This window comes from Lepisosteus oculatus, chromosome 4 (genome assembly GCF_040954835.1).
Source record: "Lepisosteus oculatus isolate fLepOcu1 chromosome 4, fLepOcu1.hap2, whole genome shotgun sequence".
Taxonomy (NCBI): Eukaryota; Metazoa; Chordata; class Actinopteri; order Semionotiformes; family Lepisosteidae; genus Lepisosteus; species Lepisosteus oculatus.
Genome location: NC_090699.1, coordinates 45,740,502 through 45,765,869, shown reverse-complemented (window position 1 = coordinate 45,765,869; position 25,368 = coordinate 45,740,502). Strand labels below are relative to the sequence as shown.

The window sequence follows — 25,368 nt, the reverse complement described above, 5'->3', positions numbered from 1 at the left end:
TGAAAAATCCCGGAATGTTTTTTGAAAAGACTAGGGGTGTAACCCCGGCCAAATTTCCCATTGGGCCTTTACTAATTATGACCTCCTAGTAATCCCCATCTATGAACTGGCTTCATCACTGTTCTCCTCCCCACTGATAGCGGATGTGTGGTGAGTGTACTGGTGCACTACTAGCATGTGCTCAACACAGCAGCGTGTGGAGATTGTGTGAAAACAGTAGTAACAGGGACACTCTGTTATTACATGGTCCTCATTTTAACTGTAACAAGTGAGCGAATGACCATGAAACTCAACTAGGTGAGAACAGTGTAAGAGTTACTGAAGGGCAGAGATGAGGGACCAACGTGTGCAGGTCCTGGTCTCTGGACCTTCAGTTTTCCACTGAGTGGTCGAGGCGGAGAATGAGGGGGGACAGGGAGAGACTGGAGGGTGCAGAGTGGTTGAGAGAGCAGTGGGTGAGAAAGAAGGTTAAGGAGAGCAATGGGGTTACAATTTAATTTTGTATAATTTTGTCAGGAAAATTCTTTTTCCTGTTTTTTGGAAAACATGGTGATGGTCAGTAGAAAAATAATACTTGTTTAGAAGGCTGAAAAGATGTTACAGAAAAGAAGGCTGCTGCCCACTAGAGCTCAACCGCTACATTTCTATCCAGGAATGAAGTAAGATTAAGGTTATTTTAATCTGATTTCATAAAGTGCTGTGATCCCCTCCAGTACATACACGTACAGTATATTCAGAAATGACATGGCATTTATTGTATTTATCAAAATACAGTATAAGCTGTGGTGTTTTCAGTGTGTGGGTCCATAGCACTCCAGTGAGACTCCAGCTCTCTGGGGGAGAGTGTTGGCTCAGGTTAAAGCTTGCTGTGGAAAGCAGGCACCTGGCCCATTTCCCCAGATCTCTGCACCTGAATCCTGCAGCCAGCCTCTGCTGTTGTAGATGGGATTTATAGTGCACGGAGCTTGTGGAGATGTAGAGAGCACTGTGCAGCTGGATGGCTGAAATGCTTTATATCTGAAATGTTTATATCTGAGCTGCAGTACTGCTTGTGCTAATACAGTATTAATAAAGAATGGTTTACATTAGTTATTTTTTTGTTTTGCTAGAAATAAGGGTTTTGAAAAGGCTATTGAGAAGTATTTTTCTTCTCTACAGCTCAATTAGCTTTGGCACTATTGGGACTTAAAGACAATTTCAAATACCGCACTGCTGCTGAAATGGAACTAAAGGCGAAATAGTGTTTTGTAAAAGACCACTGAGATCTTGAGTCAGCTCTCCTGCAGTAACAACACCCCACAGCACACACTGCTTCACCCCACACAGAGAGTCAGGGTTAGCATCGGTCACAAAGCTGTGTTCTGCAGTCACCGACCACAGTAGCACATCTGCACCCTGGAAAGGCAGGCCTCCTGAGGCTCCAGCTGCTGACCCGTCTGAGTTGAGTCCAGCGGAGGCCCTTGCAGTGAAAGTATGTCAAGTGGACATTTCCAGGATTCTTTGAAAGAGCCATTCACACAGCACACCTGTTATTTCCACCACGGGTTTATCCCTTTCACAGTTAACCAGGTTCCAACACTTCAGTGTTTTTATGGCTAGTAACCTGCAAGCCTGTACAAGAAGCCTGTTATTGTACAGTTATAACACCATTCATGCATCACACACACATGCAGTTGTTTCTCAATGTGCATTTGCTTTCTCGTGAGCCTACCAAGCAGTTGCTGTGGTTCTTGTGCCCTCTGGTGGTTACCTCACCCAGGAAGTTTTGCTGTAGTTTTTAAGAAATCAGCTCTGAGGTGAAGCCAGTGAACATGTAGTGTTAGTGTCGGGTGGAGTGGGATTGCCCTCTGTCATCTCCTGGCCACCTACAGAGGTGCTTCAGGGTTGTGATACCTGTCTGAGTAGGTCACTTTGCACAATATGCCACTTCTGAATGTTGTGAAACACCAGAGTGGCTCTTTGCGAAGGTGGCTCTGGTTTTCCTGTCCTGTTATTATTGGGGTCTGCATTTTCTAGACAAGCTTGTAGAAGAAACAACCTGCCTTTTCTGTATCTTTTATGTAAATTTTAGCCGTGTAATTTGTCTTGGGAAGAGCACCATTGACTGGAAGGTGGCATTTTGAATAGTTTTCACTTGGTAACGCATATGAGCCTTTTTTCTGTGTTGCAGGGGTTATCGTTTAATAGTTCTTTACTGACTGTCTCTGTTATAGGTTGCTCTGGCATGCGTTGTTTTGTACAAACACGATGATGATTGATTATTGGGTGAAAGTTTTATGGTGAGTTGCTCAATTCAAGTCATGAGTCATCCCAGCTAATTTTCAACTTACACTGTAGATTTCTCACCCACAGAAGGTATTACTATTTAATTGTATTAAGAGTTTTAAAACAAACAGGTAAAATGTAGCTGAAAGGGAAAGTAAGGCTAAGCATGCTTTAAATCATTCAGGCGTAAAAATAACAAGCAAAGGAGTGCAATCATGGAAAAAAGGAGAAAGAAAGTCATAAGCTTGTATAAGAACTTAAAGAGCTGGGTGAGGAAGATGCTGCAAAAGAAGAGCTTCTGTGAGAAATTCTGTTCACGTTGTGAAGCTCAGATTGAGTCTTGGTGTTAATGGAATTTCTCATACAGTAGCAGGTTATCAAGCTTCAGAAACAACTTAAATCATCTGTCAAAAAGTTTAAAGTTAAATGTTTGCATTCCAATGGTTTGAGCAATATAGTTTAAATACAAACTTGATTTGAGAAATTGTCCCTATCCCTGTCCTTTACTAGGAGAAATTAGATTTTAGTGTTGTATTTACATTTTGATGCTTTTTACAAGAAAAACGTTTTTATGTGTAATGTCATTGTATTTATATATAAATATAAAGGTATATGTTTTAAGGACATAGTAAATATCATGGTCATATTCTTATGGGAGAAATACCAGTTCTAACAATCCCTAACTCCACCATGGTATTTGCATGTTTTCTAATATAGTATATTCTGTATGTATTCTTATATAGTGTGTTCTAAGGGAGGAGTGGAAGTAGGGGAAAATTCCCTCCTATATGGTGTTTCACTTTATGCCTTTCAATCGCTAACCCAGATGTATAACAGACCTCCTGTATTCAGTTGATTAGCTGTTGTGTTTGGTTTCATAGGGTTGTCTTACAAGTAGCCTCGAGCTGCATGTGTCTTAGAGAGTCTTGTCAAGGATGGTGTCATAGCAGAATATCTCAGTGTTCTTGATTTCTGCTTTTAGCCAGCAGTCATATCAACCCTGCAACTCACCACTGACAGCACACTGAAGCTCAGCAGGTGTGGGTCTGGCCAGTACCTGGATGGGAGACCTCCTGGGAAAAACTATGGTTGCTGGTGGAAGTGGTGTTACTTGGGCCAGTAGGGGGTGCTCATCCTGCAGTCTGTGTGGTCTTAATGCCCCAGTATAGTGACGGAGACACTATACTGTAAAATGTCCTTTGGCTAAGATGTAAAACTGAGGTCCTGACTCTCTGTGGTTCTTAACAACCCCAGGGTGTTTTTCAAAAAAAGTAAGGGTGTTTTCGAGAAAAGTGCAATCTAAATGTAAGGAAAAAAAAATTAAGGAAGAGTTATGTGGGGTCTTCACCTGCTATACTCATGTCAGCTGTGTGAAACAGGTATTGTCCCCTGATGAGACCAGCCTGAATGAGTTTTCAGAAACAAAACGTGACTCGTAGTTGGACAATCTATTATTGTAAGCCGGTAGAAAAACACACAAATGCAAGGAACATGCTTTGAGAGTATTGTTAAAGGAATGGTTAAAATTGTTCAGCTGGTGTGCAAACTCATTGAGACAACATCGTTCAACTGAAACACCAAAGGTTGTCTTAAACTGTTTTTACACCACATTCTTTGTTTACTGTGAAATAAAGTGGCGTGCTGTTTTTTATACAGAATCCTGGGCATTCTGAAAGAGAAACCCAGTCTCACAGAGACAGACATTTTTAGTGGTGCAGGAATCTTCCATTCACACTGGCTGCGCACACAAGCTCACACATGTACACAGATGACCGCACTGATGCACGTCCTGCGCTTATTGCTCTTGGAGACCGGCACGTGCTTCAGGGGCCTCCTGCTGTGAGGGACGTGCAGACATACATACACACACTCACACTGCGTGTTCCTGTTTTCTGTGAGAGACTGGCCGACCACAGAGTTATGGTTCCAGGTCAGGGGCCTGTCTCTTGGTCCGCGGGTCCTACTGGGTCTGCGCCAGGAGCTGAGGCGGGCGGCTGCAGCTCCAGTGACATCTGGGAGCCAGGCACTCCTGCGTTACCATGGTGACACCGGACCCTGTGACAAGTGTCTCTGGAATTGGGGGGGAGGATGGGGGTGATTTTCTGGGAAGTTGGCAGAGGAAGAGGAGAGGATTACCTGATGACCTGGCCCCCCAGATTGGCCTGGGTGTTCTGCTTGGATCCTTTGGTTTGCATTTCTCTAAAAAAAATCATTTTGTGTTTGTTTTTTTTGCCCAGCCGCAGACAAACAACAGTAAAAACAGTGTAGTAGGCGGCAGCAAAGACAGCAGCATTTCATCCTCCGCACCAATGGTATCTCATCTAAACTTGGTTTATTTCCTTGTTTTTTACTTGGCATTGTTCTGTTTTTCGTTTAGTTTTTGCTTTTTTTGTTTGTTTTCAGTTACTACCCTCTTGTTCTGTTTTGCCACCCCCCTCCCTTCTTCCCCACCTTCGCCTCCATCTGGAAAATGTGTGATATGGACAATGTTCTGGTTCTTTAACAGACGCAACTGATTTGCATCCTGTGACCCACACCTGGTTCCCCTTTTACCGAGTCCCCGTTCCAAAACCTGCTGAAATAATTTGGAGTCCAAGTGCAGCACTTAAACTTCAGTGTTGGTAAAGAAATTAAGGCCTGACATTCCCTGGTTTTCGATGGGACAGTCGCCTTCTCATTTTCCGAGCTCTGGCCCAGTTGTGTCCAGTCTGTTCCAGATGATCTCCCTAAATCAAGCACCCAGTTTCAGGATGAAGTCGAAGAACTGCAAGACCATGACACCTGCCCTGGGAGGGTCTGTCTCTTTCTCGCTGCTCTCTCCTTTGTTGCTCAGAATGCAGGGACACTTCAGGCCAGACCTTGGAAAGAGAGAATACATCTGTTTGGTCGAAAAGTGTAGTTTCCTTTACCAGCACTGGAATCCTTGTTGGTCAAGTGAAGAGTGGGGAAAAAAGTGACGCAAAAGCACAGTACTGGTCTAGCACCTCTTTTATTAGTGTGTCAAAGTGGGAGCCAGGGCTGTCAGGAAACGGAGCTTTGCAGTTGCAGTGAAGATGCAGTCCCTCCTTTATCTATGTACAAACTACTCAGTGGTTTCCTTTTAAGATGTGATTGGCACAGTTGCAGCTCAATAGTCATTAGAAATCCTCAGGGACAAGGCATTTGAAGCACTGTAAAGGTGTGGGGTGTCCCTCTAGAAAAATAGCTGGCGCTTTTAATGGGCAAGTACACAGATTTGCGTGGAACATCTCGAAGTTCTCAAGCTGGAAATCTTACAGTTTCTAGGAAATGTTTCAATTCTCACAGCTCTCAAAGAGTTTGTTGCAGAAAGTGATCTGGGCTTGATTGCCAGATAAGAACCCGGTCACGGGCGGAAGAGGAGAGGGGATAGCTTAGGCCTGGAGAGGAAGAGAATGCTTCCTGGAACAGACAGCCGGGATGTAAAATCCCAGGAAGAAATTTCTCCTGCTTTGGTGCCCAAGTTCCCGAAAAAGCATAAGAACAGAAATCAATAGAAACCAATTTGCATGGAACAGCGACTTTCTTGACCCAAGTGTTGTGTACTTGCTCTTCGATGTGCCTCGTTATGAAAGTAGTTACCCAGGGCCCTTTGCCTGAGGGAGCGCTCTCTCTTTGCGTGCTGAGGTGATATCAGCTCCCTGTTGTGATGTGCCAGTCTTACTTACACACAAGAAGGAAGAGGGCAAAGCAACAACACCCTTCTTCCATCCTTAAAACATTCTTATCAGTATAAGGGCTTGCGTAGGTCCCTTATAGTGAGGGGGTCCTGTGTCTGAAAGCCCCAATCTGGATTACTTGCATCTTTGGCAAAAGGGACTCCTTTCTAAGATTAAACTCTTGGGGACTGCATCTTTTTGTCTTCTCAAAACAAGCTTACTGTGCGTGGGTCTTCGCAGTGTGTGTGTGTGGGTGTGTAGGGAGGAGGGGGTGACAGGACAGTGCATTGTGGGTGCCTGGCTATGACGTAGTGCTGAAAGCAGGCGCTTGTGAGGAGGGGAGTGTTGCTCTGGTGACAGCACCCTGGCTTTGCTGAGGGCCTGCCTTGGCAGTGCCAGGGTTGACGGGGGGAGTGGGCACTGACAAGTCTGAGGCCACTGCTCTCCCACAGTAAAGCCCCCCCGCCCCTGCTCCCTTTATTTTCAAAGGGTTGTTTTTTAGATTTATTTTTGTAGCCTTTCCCTTTTAGCTCTCCACTTCCGTATGGACTTTTATCTTTCCCTTCTCTGCCACTTTTAAATTATTGTGCTTTTCAGCTATTAATTCTTTGTTCCAGTATTTGCAAGCCCCAGTTCTAGAACCCTCTTCTCTCCTAATCCAGAGCCCCCTGCTGTCCGTCCCTCCCTCCACCTGTCCATGTTGTGTGTGTGTGGTCCTGGGCTCTGAAACAGTGAGCTGTGCCAGGCTGTAGGGGTTCGCTCTCAGAGTGTGTACCTGCTGGGCGCACCCCTTCTCCCTTTCTCTTCCGCTTTCTAAAACTCTGTCTTGCTTCCTCTAGGAACCACAGACCACTGTCGTGCACAACCCGGCTGATGGCATCAAGGTGAGACGCTGCTTTCATTGCAGAAAAGCACACAAGCTCATTCACAGGCCTCACAAACTGGTTATGTCCACATTGTCAGTTAATTTGTAGTTTCTTTAGCCCAAAGGAGAATATTCAGATCCCTTCCACAGAATGAGCAGCCTGGACCAGGGGACACAACACCAAGCATTAACAGGAGGAGGTCATGCTGAAGGTTGTCACATAGACCAGCAATGGAGGAATCACCGTGGGGAAAAATGGTGATAATTATATTATTCTCAGGAGATGGTTCCTGAGAAAGCTAGAGTCAAAGCCTTCTTCTCCAGTGCAGAACCTGCCACTCTTTCTCCATTTCCACACTAACAGAAACTGCCTTTAATTGAACACAGTGTGGGATTTAATTACTCTTCCCAGAAAGTCAACTTGACTGACTGAAGTCTTTTGGGAAAGCCATGATGAGCACCTTCCCTTTGGCGTGTGTTCCACTGCAGAAGGAAAGAAACACTTGTGTGCGTGCCAGTTACAGGGTCATTCCCACAGTGGGTGTGTCTGAAAGTGTCACTCCTGCAGGGGGTGTGACTGACAGTGTCACTCCCATGATAGTTGTGTCTAATATGATGACACTACCCTGATGGGTGTGCCTTATCCAATGTCTCTCCCACAGAGGACTGTCGTTGCTGGGACCTGTGAGCGCATGTGTGTGTCAGTGCCACAGTCGGCCAGTCTGATGAGCTTTCCTGTCTTATCTGCTTGTAGGGATCCACAGAGAGCTGCAATACAACCGAGGAGGAGGACTTGAAAGGTAGGGTTTTCACCTCAGCTGGTCTTCTGCTCCAGGTAGCTGGGCCATCACAGAGCAGGCCCGTTCTCCAAAGATACAGAGCGGCGCAGGCGTGCAGCTTTGTGACAGGACTGCTGCGGTTCACCTCGAGTTGTCAGCTCATAAACTGGGGGCCAACTGCTCTAGATCTGCCGAGGGACGGGCTGGCCAGCTGGGTTCTGAGCATGGAGTGTGCAGTCTTGGCCCGAGAGCCCCTCCCTGGTGCAGCAGATTACTGCAGAGGTAATCCCTGCTCCCAGAGAGCCCCAGTCCAGTTATTCTAATCAGTCACACTAAATCACCCGCATTTAAAGATTATAGACACTTGTTGAAACAAGCGATCAGTTATTCAAGCGGTGTTTCGTTGAAGGGAACGCTGGTCCTTGAGGACTGTGGAATATTTGGATTTTTGTTCCAAGTGCTCTCTCTATTACTTTATTGAGCACAGCACCTTTTTAATTGGCTCAAGTAGGTAGTTGCATCAGCATGCATAGGCTGCAAAGGAACAAGCCTTCATCAGGCTCCACAGCCTAAACGTTGTGCCTCTTTTCTTTTCAGCGTGGAACAAACCTTTACTCTTGTACATTTGTAATTGATCAACTAGAGATTGAAATTGAGATCCAGGCTTTTAGAAATTGATGACCTGCTGGAACTGGGCTCTGCAAGACCGGGATTAGAGCCTTGTGCTGTAATGTTGCACTATAGGGTCCATTTCGTGCTAAACAGACTAGGGTTGACCTTGCATATACTGTAGGGCCATACTTTACAGAAGATCTGGCAAAGACTCAAATGTTGGCTGTAGTCTCACCTCTGATAAACAGGCATGACAAATTATTATATGTTGCTGACATTGTGCTTGCTCCGAGTTAAAGCTGGTCAGAGTAACCATAGTTCAAAGTGTTAATGGTACAGGGAGAAGGTCAAATTCCCATTGCTTAAAAGTCTCACCCATGTGTGGGTGACTTTTACACAAGCTTATTTATTTCAAGCCTGTTGCTTTTAAATCTTTCGCAGATGTGTAAAGTTAAAATAACATGAAATTTATCATATTTCTTCCTTTCCTTCAATTTTTTCAAAAGCCCACATCAATACTGTGTAATTGTATTAGGATATCAAAAGAGGTTGTGTTTTTTTAACATTGCCACAAAACATAATAATTTATTGGCCATGTCCTAAATGCCGCACTAAGCCCTAAGTCCTTCCTCCATGTACGCACTTCTGTGATGTAGAGCAAGCAGTTGTTACCACAGGGTCATGGGACACCCTTGCATGGTGTCATTCGCTGGTTATGGCTTATGGTCAAAATGCTTTCTGTTGTTGCTGCTTTTGCTCTGCCTTTTTTTCTAGTTTATACAGTACCTACAAAGACTTTCTTAAATGATTTTTCGCTAAATGTGTTCATGTTGAGCAGGCTCGACTCAAAACAGGCAAACTAAACAAAAAAAAAAGGAAAACTTGCCAATACGGCTGTTTATTCAAAGCTTTGCACAATTAAGTGTGTTTTATCTTCTCTCTCAGAACAAAAATGACTGTGGAACTTAAATGTGTTCATTAAAATTAAACAGAACTTGTTGGCACAGTAAACTAAATTAAGTAAATTTGGCAATACCTCAAAGCTTTGTATTATTAAACATTTCATCTTTACATGTATAAAATTCACCCCAGGTATATGAATATTCATCAATCGAAATGGGATGATGAAATAATAGTTTTATATCAACACTTCGTATCTAGAATACATGTCAAATCCAAAGTAGCCTAAACAAATTGTGTTTTTGCATTTTGCTAGCACTTGAATATTTTGTCTACGGCAATTGATTTGAATGGTAAACACATGAAACGTCACCGTTTTGCAAGTAATTTAGGGTAATTCCCTTCAGTGACATCTGCTCCGATGCGGACCAGAGAAGGTTGCATGGAGGGCCCATTGGGGACACTCATGGGCACCCCTGTTAAACACAAATAAGAAAAGGGACACCCGAAGCCCTTGCAGGCTTCAGCAGGAACGCATACTGTATGTGAAGGGCACTGGAACGCAAGTGTGCATACTGGGACACGGCCATCGTTGCATAACGTCTGTTTTTGCCACGAAATATGAATCTGCTGGCTCTCCGACAGAACAGTACAGCAAAGTAGACTCAAACACTGAACTCTACACTTTTGACATCAGTGCTGCTCAGTCCTTTTAAAAGAGAGTGGCACTCTCTGCTGTCCTGGGTGAGCGTGGCAACTTTCATGTGATGGCAGTAGGTGGAGAGGTGTACTGTGCTGTTTTCAGTATGGATGTTGGAAAGATTGTGTGTCTGGTAGGGAAGCACAGGACACTATAGCAAAGCCCCAACATAAATCTGCTGACAGCCCTCAAAAGCACTTTGCTTCTTTCCGTAACCTAGTTCAGCCCGTGAGATGTTATGATGTGTGATGTTCATGGCGCTGTGACTGCTGTTTGGTCTCATGTTTGTGGGAAAAAATTCACTTCTCCTTCAGACGTTTTGCTGATCTGTCTGATCTGGGGTCTTTGAGAGTCAGTGATTATGGCCAACTGTGTTGTGCAGTGTATACTGTATACACATAGTGACAGTGTCAAGAGAGGGACAGTGTGTGCTGTGAACAGGACCTTTCCCCAACACTGCCTCTGTAGTTCTGGACAGCTTCACACAATTAGATACCAGCAACCCAAAGGGGCAGATTCATTTACTTTTAATTTAATTCCCTTGAATGCGTTTCAGTTGTGGTGGAGGACAAGTTAAGCGTGGAAATGAGTCGTCTTGGCATGGCAGCTGAAGCCACTGCAGGAGCTCCAGGCTTGTGTGAACGTCGGCGTCAGGTGCTGTTGGTCTGTCTTTGGTGCCTTATTTGGTGAAAGTCTGCAAGGACAGGCACAGTGAGATACCATTAATACAGGAGCCTGCAGCCTGCCGGGCCCCAGATGGACCAGTCAGTTTTCGCAGCTCGCTGTCTTCTCTCCCTGCCTGCCCCGGGCCTTGTGCAGCCAGCTGAGACACAGGCAAGGAGAAGGGGAGGTGACGCCCTCAGTCTGTGTGGGAAGGCAGCCCGGCGTGAGTTACAGGGAGTGTGAACAGGAGGGTGGCGGTGTGTGATGGTGTCTTGTGTTTCAACCCCCCCCTTGTGTTTCTTTTTGGCTGGGCCAATGGCGGCAGTGTCCGGCCGTGGCGCTAGCTGCGACAGCGCGGTGGTGAGCCAGTGCAGCGCCGCGACTGAGGACCTGACAGTGCAGGTGGGATCCGCTCAGTGTCCGCCAGCCAGTAAGTGAGCAGCCTGCCTCCTTACCCACAACCCCCAACCCGGCACACGTCCCTCGTGCCTCCGCTCTGATCACACCCCCCACCTCCTTAACAGCTCACTGTGAGGATCCAGCTCCTCAGCCCTTACCCACGCTGCCCTCTCCTGCGTCTCTCACCCCTGGTTCTGTAGTTCCCTGAACCTCTAACCGATTCATAGCTCCCACTCTCTTCAGATTCACAAGCACCACTGCTCATCTGTGTGTCCTCCCACACTCTAGACCAGCCAGCCTCGCTCTGAAACTTCTCCTCTATTCCCGTTAGTTCGCCCGCGTCTCCCCGCCCGACCATCTGCCAGGAATGGCCCTGCTGTCTTCACCTCCACTGCCCTGTTCCCCCAGTGTCACTGCCTGATCATCCTGGCACACATGCCTGGCTGTATTCTGTCTCCCCTTCCTTTATCTGACCATGTGCTGTCCACGTATGGATTATCTCATCTTTTCTGTAGACTCCATGCTTTCTTCTTCTGTGGGTTCTGTTCCTCCCACAAAATCAATAGGTCCTTACCTGTTTATTCCATGATCTTTGCATGTGATCTGTGCACCCTTTTGCTGGGTTCAAGGTTTCCTCTTGATTGCCCGAGCAGCGCCACCCTTGTCCGCCCTTGTGCCCAGTTCCTTTTGGCGCTGTCCAGCCCAGCCCAGGTCAGCCCTTCACAAGTGCACCCCTCCTTCCTTATGCTCTTAATTCTCCAGGTAGCCTTTGGTAATCCCAGGAGGATGCCCAGTGGACTGTGTTATTTTGTAGGGTTGCTCCTGTTTTTGATTTCCCTACTCCCTGTTTTTTTTATATCCTTCCTTCCGACATGCAGTGTGATCACTGGGGAAGCCCGTCTCTGTGGTTTCCTTGAGTCACTCTGGATGTCTGAAGGTGTGGAGCCAATTTTTTATCTTTTAAGCACGTCTGAATGATGCCATTTGTCGTGATCTGCCACCAGACAAAAAATGTTTCCTCAGAATAAAGCTTTAACAGTGAATTATTTGTATATTCTGTTCTCTCTGTTTGTGCCAAAATAAACGATGTTTGGTTGTAAAGAAGGTCTAAATTGTATGATGCCTTCAGAATGTGCTTAAATATTATCTTCAAATTTCTCTGCCACAGTTTTGAAGTTAAAGGGTATCTGGTGTGTTGTGAAATTCATGTATGTCACTGTGCGCCAGGCCTGCCCTGCTCTCCCTCAGGGTGAACACAGTGGTACAGAAGAGCTGACTTTTCAAAGATCCAGGAGTCCTTGCATTCATTAAACACTCAAGTATTAAATATTGGGGACCCTAATTCACAGAAATATAGACATTGTGTTTCCTGGTTTGTTAGTTATCCTCTCCACTCCTGTGTTGTGGGATGATTTCTGGTGTACTTTTACGAAGATGAGACCCTTGCCAGTGGCTTTAGGTCACAGTGACGCCATTTAAAGGGTTCACTCTCTGAAGACTGACATCATCCCGGCTTTTATTCTACATCCATGGCCCTGGCCTGTTTCTTAAATGAATTTCTATAATTTTTAACAAAGATGAAGCTACCTCCTTACAAAATTTTATACTTAGGAATTTTCCACATTTAATCCACATTACACAATATACTGTATAAGAAAGGCAACTAACAATAGCATCCATTTGGGCCATCCTATTGTTATACAGCTTCTATTCACCCATTTTTTGAAAATTCCAAAGAACTTTACCAACATGGCTGGTTAGCTTGTTCCTGACCCCTACAAGTCTTTATGTGAAGTGCTTCCTATTTAAATGTTGTCCAAATACACATCCTCTAAGTGTCTCCTTGAGCCCCAGGTTCTGGTGGCACTTTTAATACAGAAGTAGTCCTTTGGATTAACTTGGTATAAATGCAAACAGTAGTTTCAGGACTCGAGAGGCTCAGTTCCTCCATCTTGCCTATATGTTTTATTTGTATAAAATGAGGTATTAACCTTGTTGCTTTTCTTTGTAGTGGTTCCAGAGCAGCACTGTACTTCTGTAAATGTGGTGTTCCAAATGGCATGACTAGTATAATGTGTTAAGACCATAAGATTGTACCAGCACTGCCTAAATTTAACATCCCTTGGTTTACACTCTCTGTTTTCCATTCTTTTGATTGTATTCTACACTTGCTTACACTGTGTAGTGTCAGTTGGCTTGAAGGTGTAATGAAATTGTCAGATTTGGTGTGCGCACACGTTTAATACAAACTTCAGATCAGTGCTCGAGGCAGCCTCAGGGGAGCAGTATCTTGTCTGGCACTAATGTGGAAAAGCGCTGTTTGTCAGGAGTCGTAAGCCATTAGCACAGCTCTTCCAGCAGTCTACTGAGGCAAGCATAGTTGCCACCTATAAAAAGGTTGATAAAGCTGGAAGAGGTACTTCAGATCAAACTAACTTTTTTTACCTGTAAGATTATAGAAACAACAATTAGAATTAAACCAGAGCATCACCTATATGAAAATAGGATTCTAGGGAACAGTCAGCCTAGATTTAGAAAAGGTAGGTCTCCCTAAACTTGGACTGTTGCACCCTGTCTGTTGCAATTGAGATGTTTAACACAAGGCCTGAAGTAAACCAGTCTTCTACAGAGCTTATAACTCTTTAATGCTAACTGCATATTTCTACTGAGCTAATAACACTTTAACAACTGCAATTGTTATTGTGGTATTATGTGTTTTGCCGGTGCTTTATCAGGTGTAGCAGTATTCATGGTTATTAAATGATACCAATTCACCCTTTTCCAGAAACCAAAACATTGAAAATGTGTGTCATGTAAGTTAGTTTATTGTTAGCAGTGGCAAAAATGAGTCTTTGAAGGCCCTTCGTAGTCCTTCATCAGATCACAGTTGGTGAAAGGTAGCTCTGAAAAGAATCACTTTCTGTGGAAGCCTGTCCAGTCCCTGTGTCACACAGATGCTTGCCCAGGTCCTCTTGGATTCGGGCAGTGTTGGTCCTTGCTGTTGAGGGGTAGTGTAGAGAAACTGTGCCTCTTGTGGAGGAGAAGGCTGTCTTATTTCTTCATTGCACATGTTAGCATCCAGATGCTGGATAGTACATATTTTATACACATATATACTTATGTTTCTGCCTTATTAATACCATGTGGCTTGTTGCTCATAAAATGTCAAGTGCATCAAACAGCTGTACAGCAGTAGCCTTACTTCTATTTCTGGGTAACTACCCTTGGTTAACCCTGGCCTCTTTTGCCCATTGGCCTTTAGTTTAACAGCCTGAGGCTGAAGGGGAGCTTGCAGGCTCTTCTGTCTGAGAGAAGATTACAGGACACTTAATAGTGACCTTTTCTGGCTTTTTGTCCTGTTGTCTGCGAGAACATGCTTCTTCTTAAAACCGCAACAGGGTTGATTTATTGCACTCAGTTGTCCACCTCTTCTCTTGCTTCGTGCTGACCTCAGGCCTGCACCCTCCTGGCCTCTCCTGGGCTATGAGATATATCCTTACAGAGAACATCCTGCTCTTTTCCTGCCCTGCCATTATCTGCAGACAGGGAGCCCTGTCCCAGAAGCCCCTAATGTCTCTACAGAGCCCTAGATCTCCCTCTGCTTGCTGTGGGATGCTGCCTCCTTGCATTACGCTAGTGTGTTTCTTTTTGATTATTAACATTTTCTTTTTCTCTTCATGTTAAAAACTTTCTGTTCTTCTATGGTTGGTCCCAACATCTTATTTTGCTGTGCTGTTGCATGTCGCGAGTGCTGTGTGTCGAGTGCATTTTGGGCACATGTCGGCTTTGTGTTTATTTTATGTTGTGTCTTTCAGCTGGCCCACTGCATGATGTGAAGCGAATTGCTTGGAACAGTTCAGGACAGGCTTCTGATTTAGATCACTCTCAGTCCGTAGCCTCTGCTGGGGCGCTTGGCAGCAGCAGCACACAGCAGTGTAAGTGCTGGCCCAGGTGTGTGGGAGTTTTCCTGATGCTCAGGCCTGGTTTACAGTGCCAGGCAAGCACACCTTTTAACACTGCAGAACCTGTTATTCCCTCACCTTCCACAGCCTGGACTGCCTCCTTCCCCAGCAGTCTCCCAGATAAGCTCAGGTGAGATCAGGCCAGTTTACATTCAGTCATGTTTTACTACCACGTCAGACAGGTCCTGATGCTTCTCGGATGTCCTTCAGGCTGTGTCAGAATCTGTTGGGGTTTGTGTGAACGTTGACCTCTTCATCTGTGGCTCAGTGTTGAGCTGGTGTTGACTAGTGTTGACCGGTGTGAGCAGGTCATTGGAGAAAGCTTCTCTTTCAGTGTGTTCTACGATATACATTTCTTACACTGTGGGTGCCTTCAAATAGTGGTGTTTTCTTCTCCATCCTGCCAACATTGAGAATGAAATCAAATTAAAACAGTTATTTAAGGAGCGCAGTGCCGGTAAAATATTTCAATAGAAGTTGCCATGAAGTTGTCCTTGCAATAGCTAATGGCTAAGATGTGATTTCAGTTAGATGAGATTTCTGTGAGTTATTTAATAAAGCCAAGTGTTAACTAGCAAAGACAGGGCTCATAATAAGTGAGAACTACAGTCCATGAGCCTGTGGCAGTGCAAGACAGCAAATGTTGACGAAGGATAGTTCGAGGGAAATTAAGGGAACTTGAACAGGTTAGCTTGGAGGAGTCACCGAAGGATCGTGAGAGCCAGAGGGTCTCCAGAAGCAGGTTAGCAGATCAGAAGTGAACACAGCACACACAGCAGGGTGACCTTTCTTTGACAAAGACGCGCTGGTTTATTGATGGGGTCAGAATAATTTTTAGGAATTCCTGCTCTACTATCTGAATGATTTCAATCAGAAATTCAGAAAGAGTTGTTGTACTCAAAATTAGAAAGCTGTGATGAAAAGCACAAAAATAGTTTAGTTTTCAGAACCCTTTCCTGCTCTTTTAAAATTGAAACAAATACTGTATACTAAATGTGCAGTAACTCATTATACTGTACATTTTTACAATACAGTAGGGTCTGGCATAATCTACTATAATATATGTATGTATGGTTTAAAGACATAAATAGCCCTTCCTTATTTGATTACTAAAGTACTAATGCGTTGGGTTCTTGTTATTTAAAATAACATTGATCAACTAGATCAAACAACAGTAATTGCAAACTTATATTAATCATTTAATATATACAACAGGCTGCCCTTTTACAGTATGTGGCCAGCCTGCACTCTCTGTGTCTGTGATCAACATGTCCCGCTGTAATGAAACGGCCAATAAAACTGTCAGTGAGCCTGTCCCCACTCCAACGCCACAGAACCAGGAATGTTCGTTACAATACGCTAAGGTGAGGATACTGGACAGTGTGTACTCAGGCAGGAGATAGGGAGAGGCTCACTCACTAGCTAGATTCGTCTCACAATCCTAAAATGTTGTGCTGCTAATTTGATAGTTGAGGATATCAACCTTTTCAGGTTTCATCCTGCTTTGCCCTTCTTCTTACAATACCCCCCCCCCCCATCAACCAGACAGATCACGTATGCTTATAATTCAAGAATGTTAAATTCACACATGTCAAGACCCTACTGTTAACTACAAAAACTGTACAATACCCATCCAGACTTCTGATTTATGTTTCTTGGAGCTGTGGGCATAGTGCTGTGCAAGTCATTGACCCAGTTCAGGAATTCTGTGTAGAACAGACTTTAAAGGTGGCCTGTCTTGTTTCTAATGCTGTTCAGCTCCTTGCTTCAGCTTGGCTGTTTCCGCTGAATCCCAGCACAATTGTTGGGATTCGCCTGGGTGTCTCTACCCTCGGTACCCCGAGGTACAGCAGGAGGAAACAGATGGCAATTTCCAGACGGCTGACGAACAGGCCCTGCTGGCCTGCCTTCCCTCCACGTTCGCGCGTCCTCTCCCTCTGGTTGACGGAAGGGCTGAGGAGTGTACTGTATGTATGTGCGTCCACGTGTAACCGAAACATCTCTCTGCTTCTGTTCCCCTCTTTCACCCCTCCAGCCCGCAAGCAGGAGATCATCAAGATCACCGAACAGCTGATTGAAGCCATCAACAACGGCGATTTTGAAGCTTACACGTGAGTACCCCACAACTGCTGCTACGCGCCTTATTTCGGCAGGAAGAAGACCCCACAACCACACATCAATGCTCCCTCTAAGATGTGTGCGTGTGCGCGCGGACAGAGGTTATGAAATCAGTGCACATAGGAAATTGAACTGCGCACAAAAAAACTAAATTCCAAAAATAGTATGATAATAAAACAAACATGGACATCAATTGAAAAATGCTAAATTGACCACATGAGACTGGCTGCGAGAAGCCCAACTTGGCTGTGTGCATTATTATTGCTACTCGATAATTGATATCTATGCTCTCGTAGTCTCGTACCTCACTACTCATGCTCGCGCCACACAGTCTCTGTGACTGATCTCTATGCTTCTATGAGAATACTATATTAAAAAAAAATTAAGTTCAGGTTTAAGATTTTACATACACACAATTTAGTGCGCACAAGTTTTTGTCACTGGGGAAATAATTTGCATTACTTGAAATTTTTGTGCGCACAGGCCATAAAAAATCAGAGGGAACCTTGCCACATGTGTGTCTTAGATTTTGTGGTGCTGATCGGGGAGCTGTCAGTGCCCACAAGTCCTTGGAAGTGTCCAGTTCTAGCTGTGGCGATGTCCGGTGTATGAAGTGCGTGGCAAGATGCGTGGCACAGCGAGATGTGAGGGACCAGTTAACACATTGCAGAGGCTTTAGACCAGATCCAACAGTGCTGCTCTGTCCTGGACCAGGGCCCTCAGTCATCCCTGACACCCCTCCCAGCTGTACAGAGAGTGTCTAGCAGTTTGGGGGATTCAACCTTTGTTGAGTGAGAGTCTTGTCCTCTCCATTTTCCTGTCACTGGAGGTACCTGGAGAAGCTCCCTTGTGTGCCATTTGGCACCAAACTCCAGGCTTGGTTTTTAAAGATTTTAACATTTTAAAGAGGTTTTTCTTTAGCTTCAATTCAATTCAACTTTATTGTCATTAAACTTACACAGGTGCATAGTATAATGAAAAGTGTTTCTCATTAGTCACTCAGGTGCAATATATAAATAGGACAGAAGATAAGACAATAGACAGTAACACAATAGCAATAACAGTAACATGTAATAACATAACATAAATAACATGTAATCAAGTAATCAAAACTGCAAAATTCCGCAAACAGAGAAAATATAACGGGAACAGTGCAAAAATAGTATGGTTAAAAATAGTATGGTTAATTAATAAATATTAAATATTATTATGACTGGTACAGTTTTACTGGGCTATCGAAGGGACAGTACAATGTTGGCTTACATGTGTGTGTAGTGGTGTAGGAGTACAGTCATTGTGGGTACAGGAAGACGTTAGGAGAGATCATAATATGGTCACCCATAATAGCTTGGGTGTGCTTTTGTGTACAGATATGCATGTCTAGCTGCCATATTGCAATGAGTGTTCTTCAAGCAGAGATCATGGATACTATATGTCAGACAACACCAAGCATCGCAAAAGGCACACAGACTCTCTGTCGTGTGCTAATATTCAAACCGGTGGTGCATCTTAGAGTGAATTAGAGAGTCTGAGCATTAGCTGGGAGGAGGGGTTATGCTTTCTTTAACATGCGTGTAACGTGACTGCAGAGAATATCGGGCTTTTCCTCCAACAGGAGAATCTGTGACCCTGGGCTGACCTCCTTTGAACCCGAGGCACTGGGGAACCTGGTGGAGGGCATGGATTTCCACAAATTTTACTTTGAGAACTGTGAGTGGCACCTGGTCCAAACCCATTTGGGTCAAATGATTTTTTTATATTTGGGAAAAAGAGGAACATAGCACCGGTGTTATCATACAGTGGGCTTAACTGCCTCTCTGTTCCTGATCAGAAAGGGCTTAGGGGCCCTCTGCATGTCCCCTGATGACACCCAAGGCCTGGTCACCCCAAGACAGACGAATCAGTCTCTGTTTTTTGCATTCGTGTCATTGATTGCACGTGTTGATTAATTTCCACAAGTACGTTTATTGTTGCTGTTCTTCACTTGGCTTTTCTGGCAGTTTAAAGTGGGGAGGGGCTGCAAAGACAAAGTGCTTGAAAAGGATTTAGGAATCTAAGGGTATCTCCACCTTTTGCTATTGATCCCTTGCGTGGCAGAGTGGTGTATTCACTTGGACTGATTAACATCCCAGGAGTCCACTTCAAAGTTGTGTGTCTGCCTTGTGAGCTGTGTGCTTCCTGAGTTTAATAAGATAAGATGTTGTGAGAGAGTGTTATCATCCTACTAGGCTTGTTATAGTTTGACCGCAGTTATGCTTTCTTCTGGGAGCTGTGCAGCTACCTCATCACAAGATCCAAGCAGCTGCACATATACTGCCAGACCCTAGATTTGAAGTGGCATGTGGGGTACCCTGAGTACCAGAGCCACACAGCCTCAAGAGAGTATCAAATCCTCTAAGTTAAGAGGCCTGTCTCCTCCTGCGGGATTCTTCACTGCTCCTGAGAGCCTAGGGATGTGAGATCACGGAGACATAAGCATGTGTGTGTGTGCCTTGGTATTGCCAGTCTCGACATTGACCTGCACTGTCTCTCTGCAGTATTGAGTAAGAACAGCAAACCTGTCCACACCACCATCCTGAACCCCCATGTCCACCTGATTGGGGAGGACGCCGCCTGCATCGCCTACATCCGCCTGACGCAGTACATCGACAGCCAGGGCCGGCCACGCAGCTCCCAGTCTGAGGAGACCCGCGTCTGGCACCGCCGCGACGCCAAGTGGCTCAACGTGCATTTCCACTGCTCAGGCGCGCCTGCCGCTCCGCTACAGTGAACCCCAAGGGCACAGGTGAGGCGCCAGGCGTAAGGGTTTTTTTACTGGCTTAGCTTGAGGCACTTGCCTTAGCAGAGGTTGAGCTCTGGTCACGGGTGCGGGCCTGGATCATGTGACTAGCCAACTATGACTGAGATTCACCAAGCGCAGGCGCACAAGCAGAGAGGTGTCAGCTGTAAGTGACACAGTGCCCGTTGTGGCCTCCTGGACGAGTTCAGGCAATTGGGGCTGTGGGTGAGAGACACACTTCTCCAGTATGGGGCGGTACTTCCTGTGGTGTGTTAAAAGCCGATTGGCTCAGAGGTGAGTGGGAGGAGTCTGCGTACACTTCCTCACTATCCCCTTGTGCGGTTCTGGGGTTTGGAGTTGCGATCTAGTTGGCAGTTTCACATTGGCTAGGCATAACAAAAATACTATATTTAAACAAAGATAAGTATATCAACAACAGAGTGCAGTTAGAAAATGTTTGGAGGTTACTCAGTAAGAATTTGGAACCTTCACAAATGAATAGAGCCCATCCAGCCCATCCAGCCCATCCAGCCCATCCAGCCCATCCAGTAGTCAGCAGTTAATTGATCCCAGGATCTCACCCAGCTCCTTTTGATGGCTGGGTAATGACATTTAATCAAGCATGTGAATATATGATTATCTGACTATCATTATTTAATCTGATCATCTTTGCAGACAGTATTTTTCAGGAAGTTAATCTCCTGAAAAAACACACCCAGGACTGTTACTTAGAATTAGTGAATTAGAATTAATTCAGAACAATCATGATAGATACTTTATTGATCCCATGAGGGAAATTGCAGTGCAACAGCATTTTAACACAGACTACACAGCAACAATGTAACAAATGATACAATAATAATAATACAATACATACAATACAATCGGTACAGTGAGAAGTGCACTAAGAAGAGTTACTCACAGTCCAGAACACACAAAGAACAAACCAGAACAGATCAGTACACAGAAAAGTCGTATTGCACAATATGTTTATAAATATAAATGTATTGCACAGGTCCCTGGTATATATTGCACAAAAATGGTTGTAAATGGGAAAAGAAAAATAACAGATGTAGAAGTATACTGTTCAGTCCAGAAACAGGTCACTGTCAATGTTCCCCCTGCCCAGATGCAAGGTGGATGCGTTGTACAGTCTTATGGCAGAGGGCAAGAATGACCTTCTGAGCACTCCCTGTCGCACCGTGGATGAATCAGTCTATTGCTGAACGTGCTCTTCATTCTCACAAGCATGTCATAGAGGGGATGGGAGATGTTGTCCATGATGGCCTCTAGTTTGGACACCATTCTCCTCTCAGCCACTACCTCCAGGGGGTCCAGACCAGACCCAATGACAGAGCTTGCTCTACTGATCAGCCTGTTAGAATCCACTGCTCTAATCCCAGAGCCCCAGCATACCACTGCGTAGAAAATGGTGCTCGCTACCACCGACTGATAGAACAAATGTAGCATCTTACTACACACATTGAAGGACCTGAGCCTCCTCAAGAAATAGTCAGCTCTGACCCTTCTTGTAAATGGCCTCGATATTCTCAGACCATTCCAGTCTATCGCCGATGTGCACTCCCAGGTACTTGTACGAGTCCACCATCTCCACACCACTCCCATGGATGTAGACAGAGTAGAATAGAATGGACTTTAAAGTTTTCGCTGCTGCTTTTTCTTATAAGTCTCTCTTATTTTTCTTATTATAGTCGTATGTTTTAACACCCATATTTACACACTGAGCACTTATTGGCTTTTTGAAAACCATGTGTCCTTAGGTTATACTGGTTATGCCAGCCAGCGCCTGCACTCTGTCAATTCCAGTGGCTCACCATCTCTCTCTCTCTCCCCCCTCCTGTCAGCTCGCCTGGATTCTCAAGCTGATTGGAGCGTTTCTTCTCCGTGGTCAGATCAGCGCCGGGAGCCCGGCCAGACGAGACCTCTCGAAGTTTAAAACAAAACAAAAACAAAATTCAGTACAAGCCAACAAACACCACCAACCCAGTTCAACCCTAGCCAGCCGCTGGGAGCCCGTGCGACAGTGGCTCTGCTCTCGGGACGGTGCATGCTTCTCACGCCCACTGGGGGCCGCTGTCTTCTTGTTGTGTTTCATGGATCCATCTTTTTTGCCCGTTTATGCTGTCCAGAAGGTGTTTAAAAATTATATATATATTACAAAAAGGAAAAAAAAAAGATGTACCGGGAGAAAAAAAAAACCTTTCTATGAGGAAAGAGAAACAGAAGTGAAATGATTGACGTTTTAGAAACAGGAATGCCAAGTGGACACACCCGGAGTTCTAGAGCCGGGTGCTACAGACAGTTTTTCTTTCAAAACCTAAAACCTATACGTGTTTGATTTTTGATGTTAACGTCAACAAGAGGGAAATCTAGACAAGTTACTATATCAGAATTATAAAGCACCAAAGTGAAGACTTGAGGCATTGAAAGGAGGCTGTTTTAGTGTTGGTTTTATTTTAGGGGTTGGGGTTTTGGGTAGAGGGGCTGCGGGTCAGATGTTTAGTATTCTGTTGTGTTCTTGTGGAACTCTTTGATTTTTATCTCTGAATGATGCTTGTATTTGAGACGTATTTTTTGTTTTTGCGCCGATTAAGTTTAAAAGGGGATTTTTTTGAATATGTATATATGAATATATATATACGGAGAGAGTGGAAGTAAATTTCACTTTTGAGTATTGGGGAAAGGGGGCTTGTATGTATCCCCATCCCAGCTCCCGCCCCCCTTGGGCTGCTTGCTGTGCAAAATTGAGAAACCTCTACTTAAAAAAAAAAAGGCACAGACTTTTCAGGCCCTTTTTTTGTGTCCCGCCGGCTCGACCGCTGACATCCCAGCTCGGGCCTGCCTGCCTCTCCAGCTCGGCATGCAGTTGCCACAAAAACCTGAAGTAACAGAAAATGCAGACTTGCGTTTTCTGGTATTCAAAAATGAGAACCGTCCTCCCCCTGACAGCAGGGCAGCACTGAAGGCTTCTAGAATGTACGCAACGTCTGGAGGGCACCAGACCATTGCTGAGGGTCTTCAAGTCTCTTCTTCTCCTCCTCCTCCACCTCTGTCTCCTCACTCCTGTCATCCTCACGCTCGATATCTCGGTCCGGCCTAGTCAACCAGTCCTATTTTCCCAGCCTTTTCCTTTTCCTCCACCCATTTGTACAAACCAACCCCAAATGTGTCCCGGTGTGCTTTGAGTGGCTTTGAGGCTCTGTGCTCTTGTGTCCGTCTGTTTGAGCTCTACACCTCACCTTCTGAAACTTCTGGGTGAGGTAATGTGATGTCCTCCCAGCAGCTTGGAAAGCACAACTGCACTAGGGCAGTTCATCCCTGTCCATCCAGCTCTTCAGAGGCTCAAACACAGTTCCTTCAAATTTAGTTGTCTTTCCTTTCTCTCCCAATGACACATTTTTAGGCCCGCCGGTGCACGGCTTGCACATCACACTTTCTTTCAATTATGTTTCTTTTGCTTTCATTTTTGTTACATGACGTTTCGGCAGCAGTCCCAGGATACATTGAATGAAGAAGCAGTCAGGCAGTCGGGCCTGTGTTAGGCCTCTCCACCGGGAAACTCTAGCAAGGAAGCTGTCACCAAGCAGCTTTTTTCTAAAATAGAAATTAGACCACGGTCTTCCCCTGAGTTTATAGAAGAGACATGGGTGGTGGTTGTAGGCGAAGCTGCAGAAACAGTTTTTAAAAAATAAAACTAGAAGGTGACGGCTGTCCTGGGCAATTGAAGGGTCTAATTCTTTTATCACTGTTTATCTTGTTCTTAATGTTATTGTTTTTATTAGCATTCTAGTTGTTGTTGCCGTCATTATTTTAATTTGAATAGTAGATACAATAGTAGAATCGGGTGAATGTGAGGTTTGAGCTCAGGCCCAGGGGATATGGCTTAAAATTTAGTGTGTGGCCTCAGAGAGGTTGCAGGTCGTGACCTCTTATCTTGTCCCACACATGCACACAATTGCCCCAGAGCTGCGGACTGCCCCTCAGCAGACCCCTGCGCTTGTGTACCTGCTATTAACACCATGAAGGACTCAAACCAGCTGCTACTCTCAGCAACGTGGCGACAGTTGTCATGACGATGTCACCACAGCGGAAGAAGTGGAGAGAGGGGAGAGAACTGAGGGCATGGCTGCACATTTTAAAAAGACAAAAAAGAGGTCCCTTTAAATATATCCTTGTTCATGGCAAAATCTGCCAAAATAGCCTTTGTTTTCACTGTGCTCGGCAGAAATCTGTGTGAGGTGTAAATGCTGGGGCCACGCTCTGTTTTCAGGAGGGGCCCAGGGCCCGTTGTGCTGCGCCACGTTCTGTAACAAGCTCCGCGACGCATATCCAAGACGGGTGGGGGGAGCTGAGAGGCCAAGAAAGAGGGGCAGAGAAAATCGAGCATCTCTGCGCTGACATACAGTACCTTGTGGGATTCAAACAGGATCCCGTGGCGCTTAAACCTTTAAAGAAGAACAAACCGAGCCCAGCCTTTCTTGCACATCTCATGTTAACACACTGATGGGCTACGTACACATATCAACACCATGACACTGTGTCATCTACACCGCAATGCTATTGTAATAGACAATGTGATGTTCTGTTTTTAAGTAGTTTGACTTGCGCTGTGGGAACAGACTACCTTGCCTGGCCAAGCTAAATCATGAAATCACAGCCAAGGGTCTTTTGTGGAAGATTACAAACCGCAGGTTTACTCAAAAAAAAAAGGGGAAAGAAATTGAGACACTAAATGCGAGAGAAGGACAGTACACCCGAGATGGTACTTTTACAGCTGCCTGGAAACGGAGGGCCTTGGCTACTTAAAAAAAAATCTTAAAAAGTCACAGTTAACAAAAAAAATATATATGCAGTTTTACAAAAAAATATGCATGTCTACTTTCTGGTAAATATTTTTCACCGTCTGTGTTTACTTGATAAAAGTTTAAAACCTATCTATGTTAGTTGCATCTTTGCAGTAAATGAAAACTGCTCAGTCTCAGATATAAGTGATGTATCACATTAAAATGAAAAAAGAAAAATGTAACAAAAGCCTTAGCTTGGTATGTTCCCATTCTTATTAGTAAGTAAACTTATTGCATTGTAACCGTATACTATGGGGCTACATAAAAATATACTCTGAATTTTAAATTGGATGCTGGATTTTGCATGATCATGTTATTAATAAACCATGAATTTAAAACTATCAAGTGTTTGTTTGAATGTTAGTAGGTCTTCATCATAGCTTTGTTATTCTTGAAACTTGATCTGAAAGTATTTAATAAAAATAACATTTAAACAGTGTCAGCTGGTCGCCTCTCTTTTACATTCGTCTGCTTTGAGATAAACGCACTGTTTAGAACAAGTACTGTGGTCTCCGTGGTCAGCCTGTCCACATTGTGTCTTCATTAGGACATGAAGATGGCTATGGGAATCTTATTCCACACTCCCACCACCCTTTGTGTAAGGTACATCCAGTTCTCTATTTTTAAATGCACTGTGCTGTATTGCCCACTGGTTTGTGTTTCAGTGTTGTTGCTGAAGAACTCCACTATGATTGCCTTTCAGATTGGGTCTGAGAATCGATGTTCTCCTGTGTTGCTAGTTTAGGACATTTCTTTGAGCCAGGAAATGTACCTGGTTACTCTT

At 44.7% G+C, this 25,368-nt stretch overlaps 1 protein-coding gene across 15 annotated transcripts in view; it reads left to right on the top strand.

Annotated features, from left to right (window-relative positions):
• LOC102691337 (calcium/calmodulin-dependent protein kinase type II subunit gamma) overlaps window positions 1-25,023 on the top strand; it is a 111,753-nt gene extending 86,730 nt beyond the window's left edge. For 4 of the 15 annotated variants that reach the window (XM_069189281.1, XM_069189283.1, XM_069189284.1 and 1 more), the window contains 8 exons: window positions 6,782-6,826; window positions 7,562-7,607; window positions 10,787-10,891; window positions 14,676-14,795; window positions 16,858-16,933; window positions 18,556-18,650; window positions 19,478-19,725; window positions 21,585-25,023. In XM_069189281.1, the coding sequence (XP_069045382.1) occupies window positions 6,782-6,826; window positions 7,562-7,607; window positions 10,787-10,891; window positions 14,676-14,795; window positions 16,858-16,933; window positions 18,556-18,650; window positions 19,478-19,710 (720 nt within the window). In that variant the 3' untranslated portion in view covers window positions 19,711-19,725; window positions 21,585-25,023. Of the gene's footprint in view, window positions 1-4,502; window positions 4,578-6,781; window positions 6,827-7,561; window positions 7,608-10,786; window positions 10,892-14,675; window positions 14,796-16,857; window positions 16,934-18,555; window positions 18,651-19,477; window positions 19,726-21,584 lie in introns of all 15 variants that reach the window. The other 11 variants (XM_006630854.3, XM_015347765.2, XM_069189287.1 and 8 more) reach the window with 5 other exon arrangements.
• The last annotated feature ends 345 nt before the right edge of the window (window positions 25,024-25,368 follow it).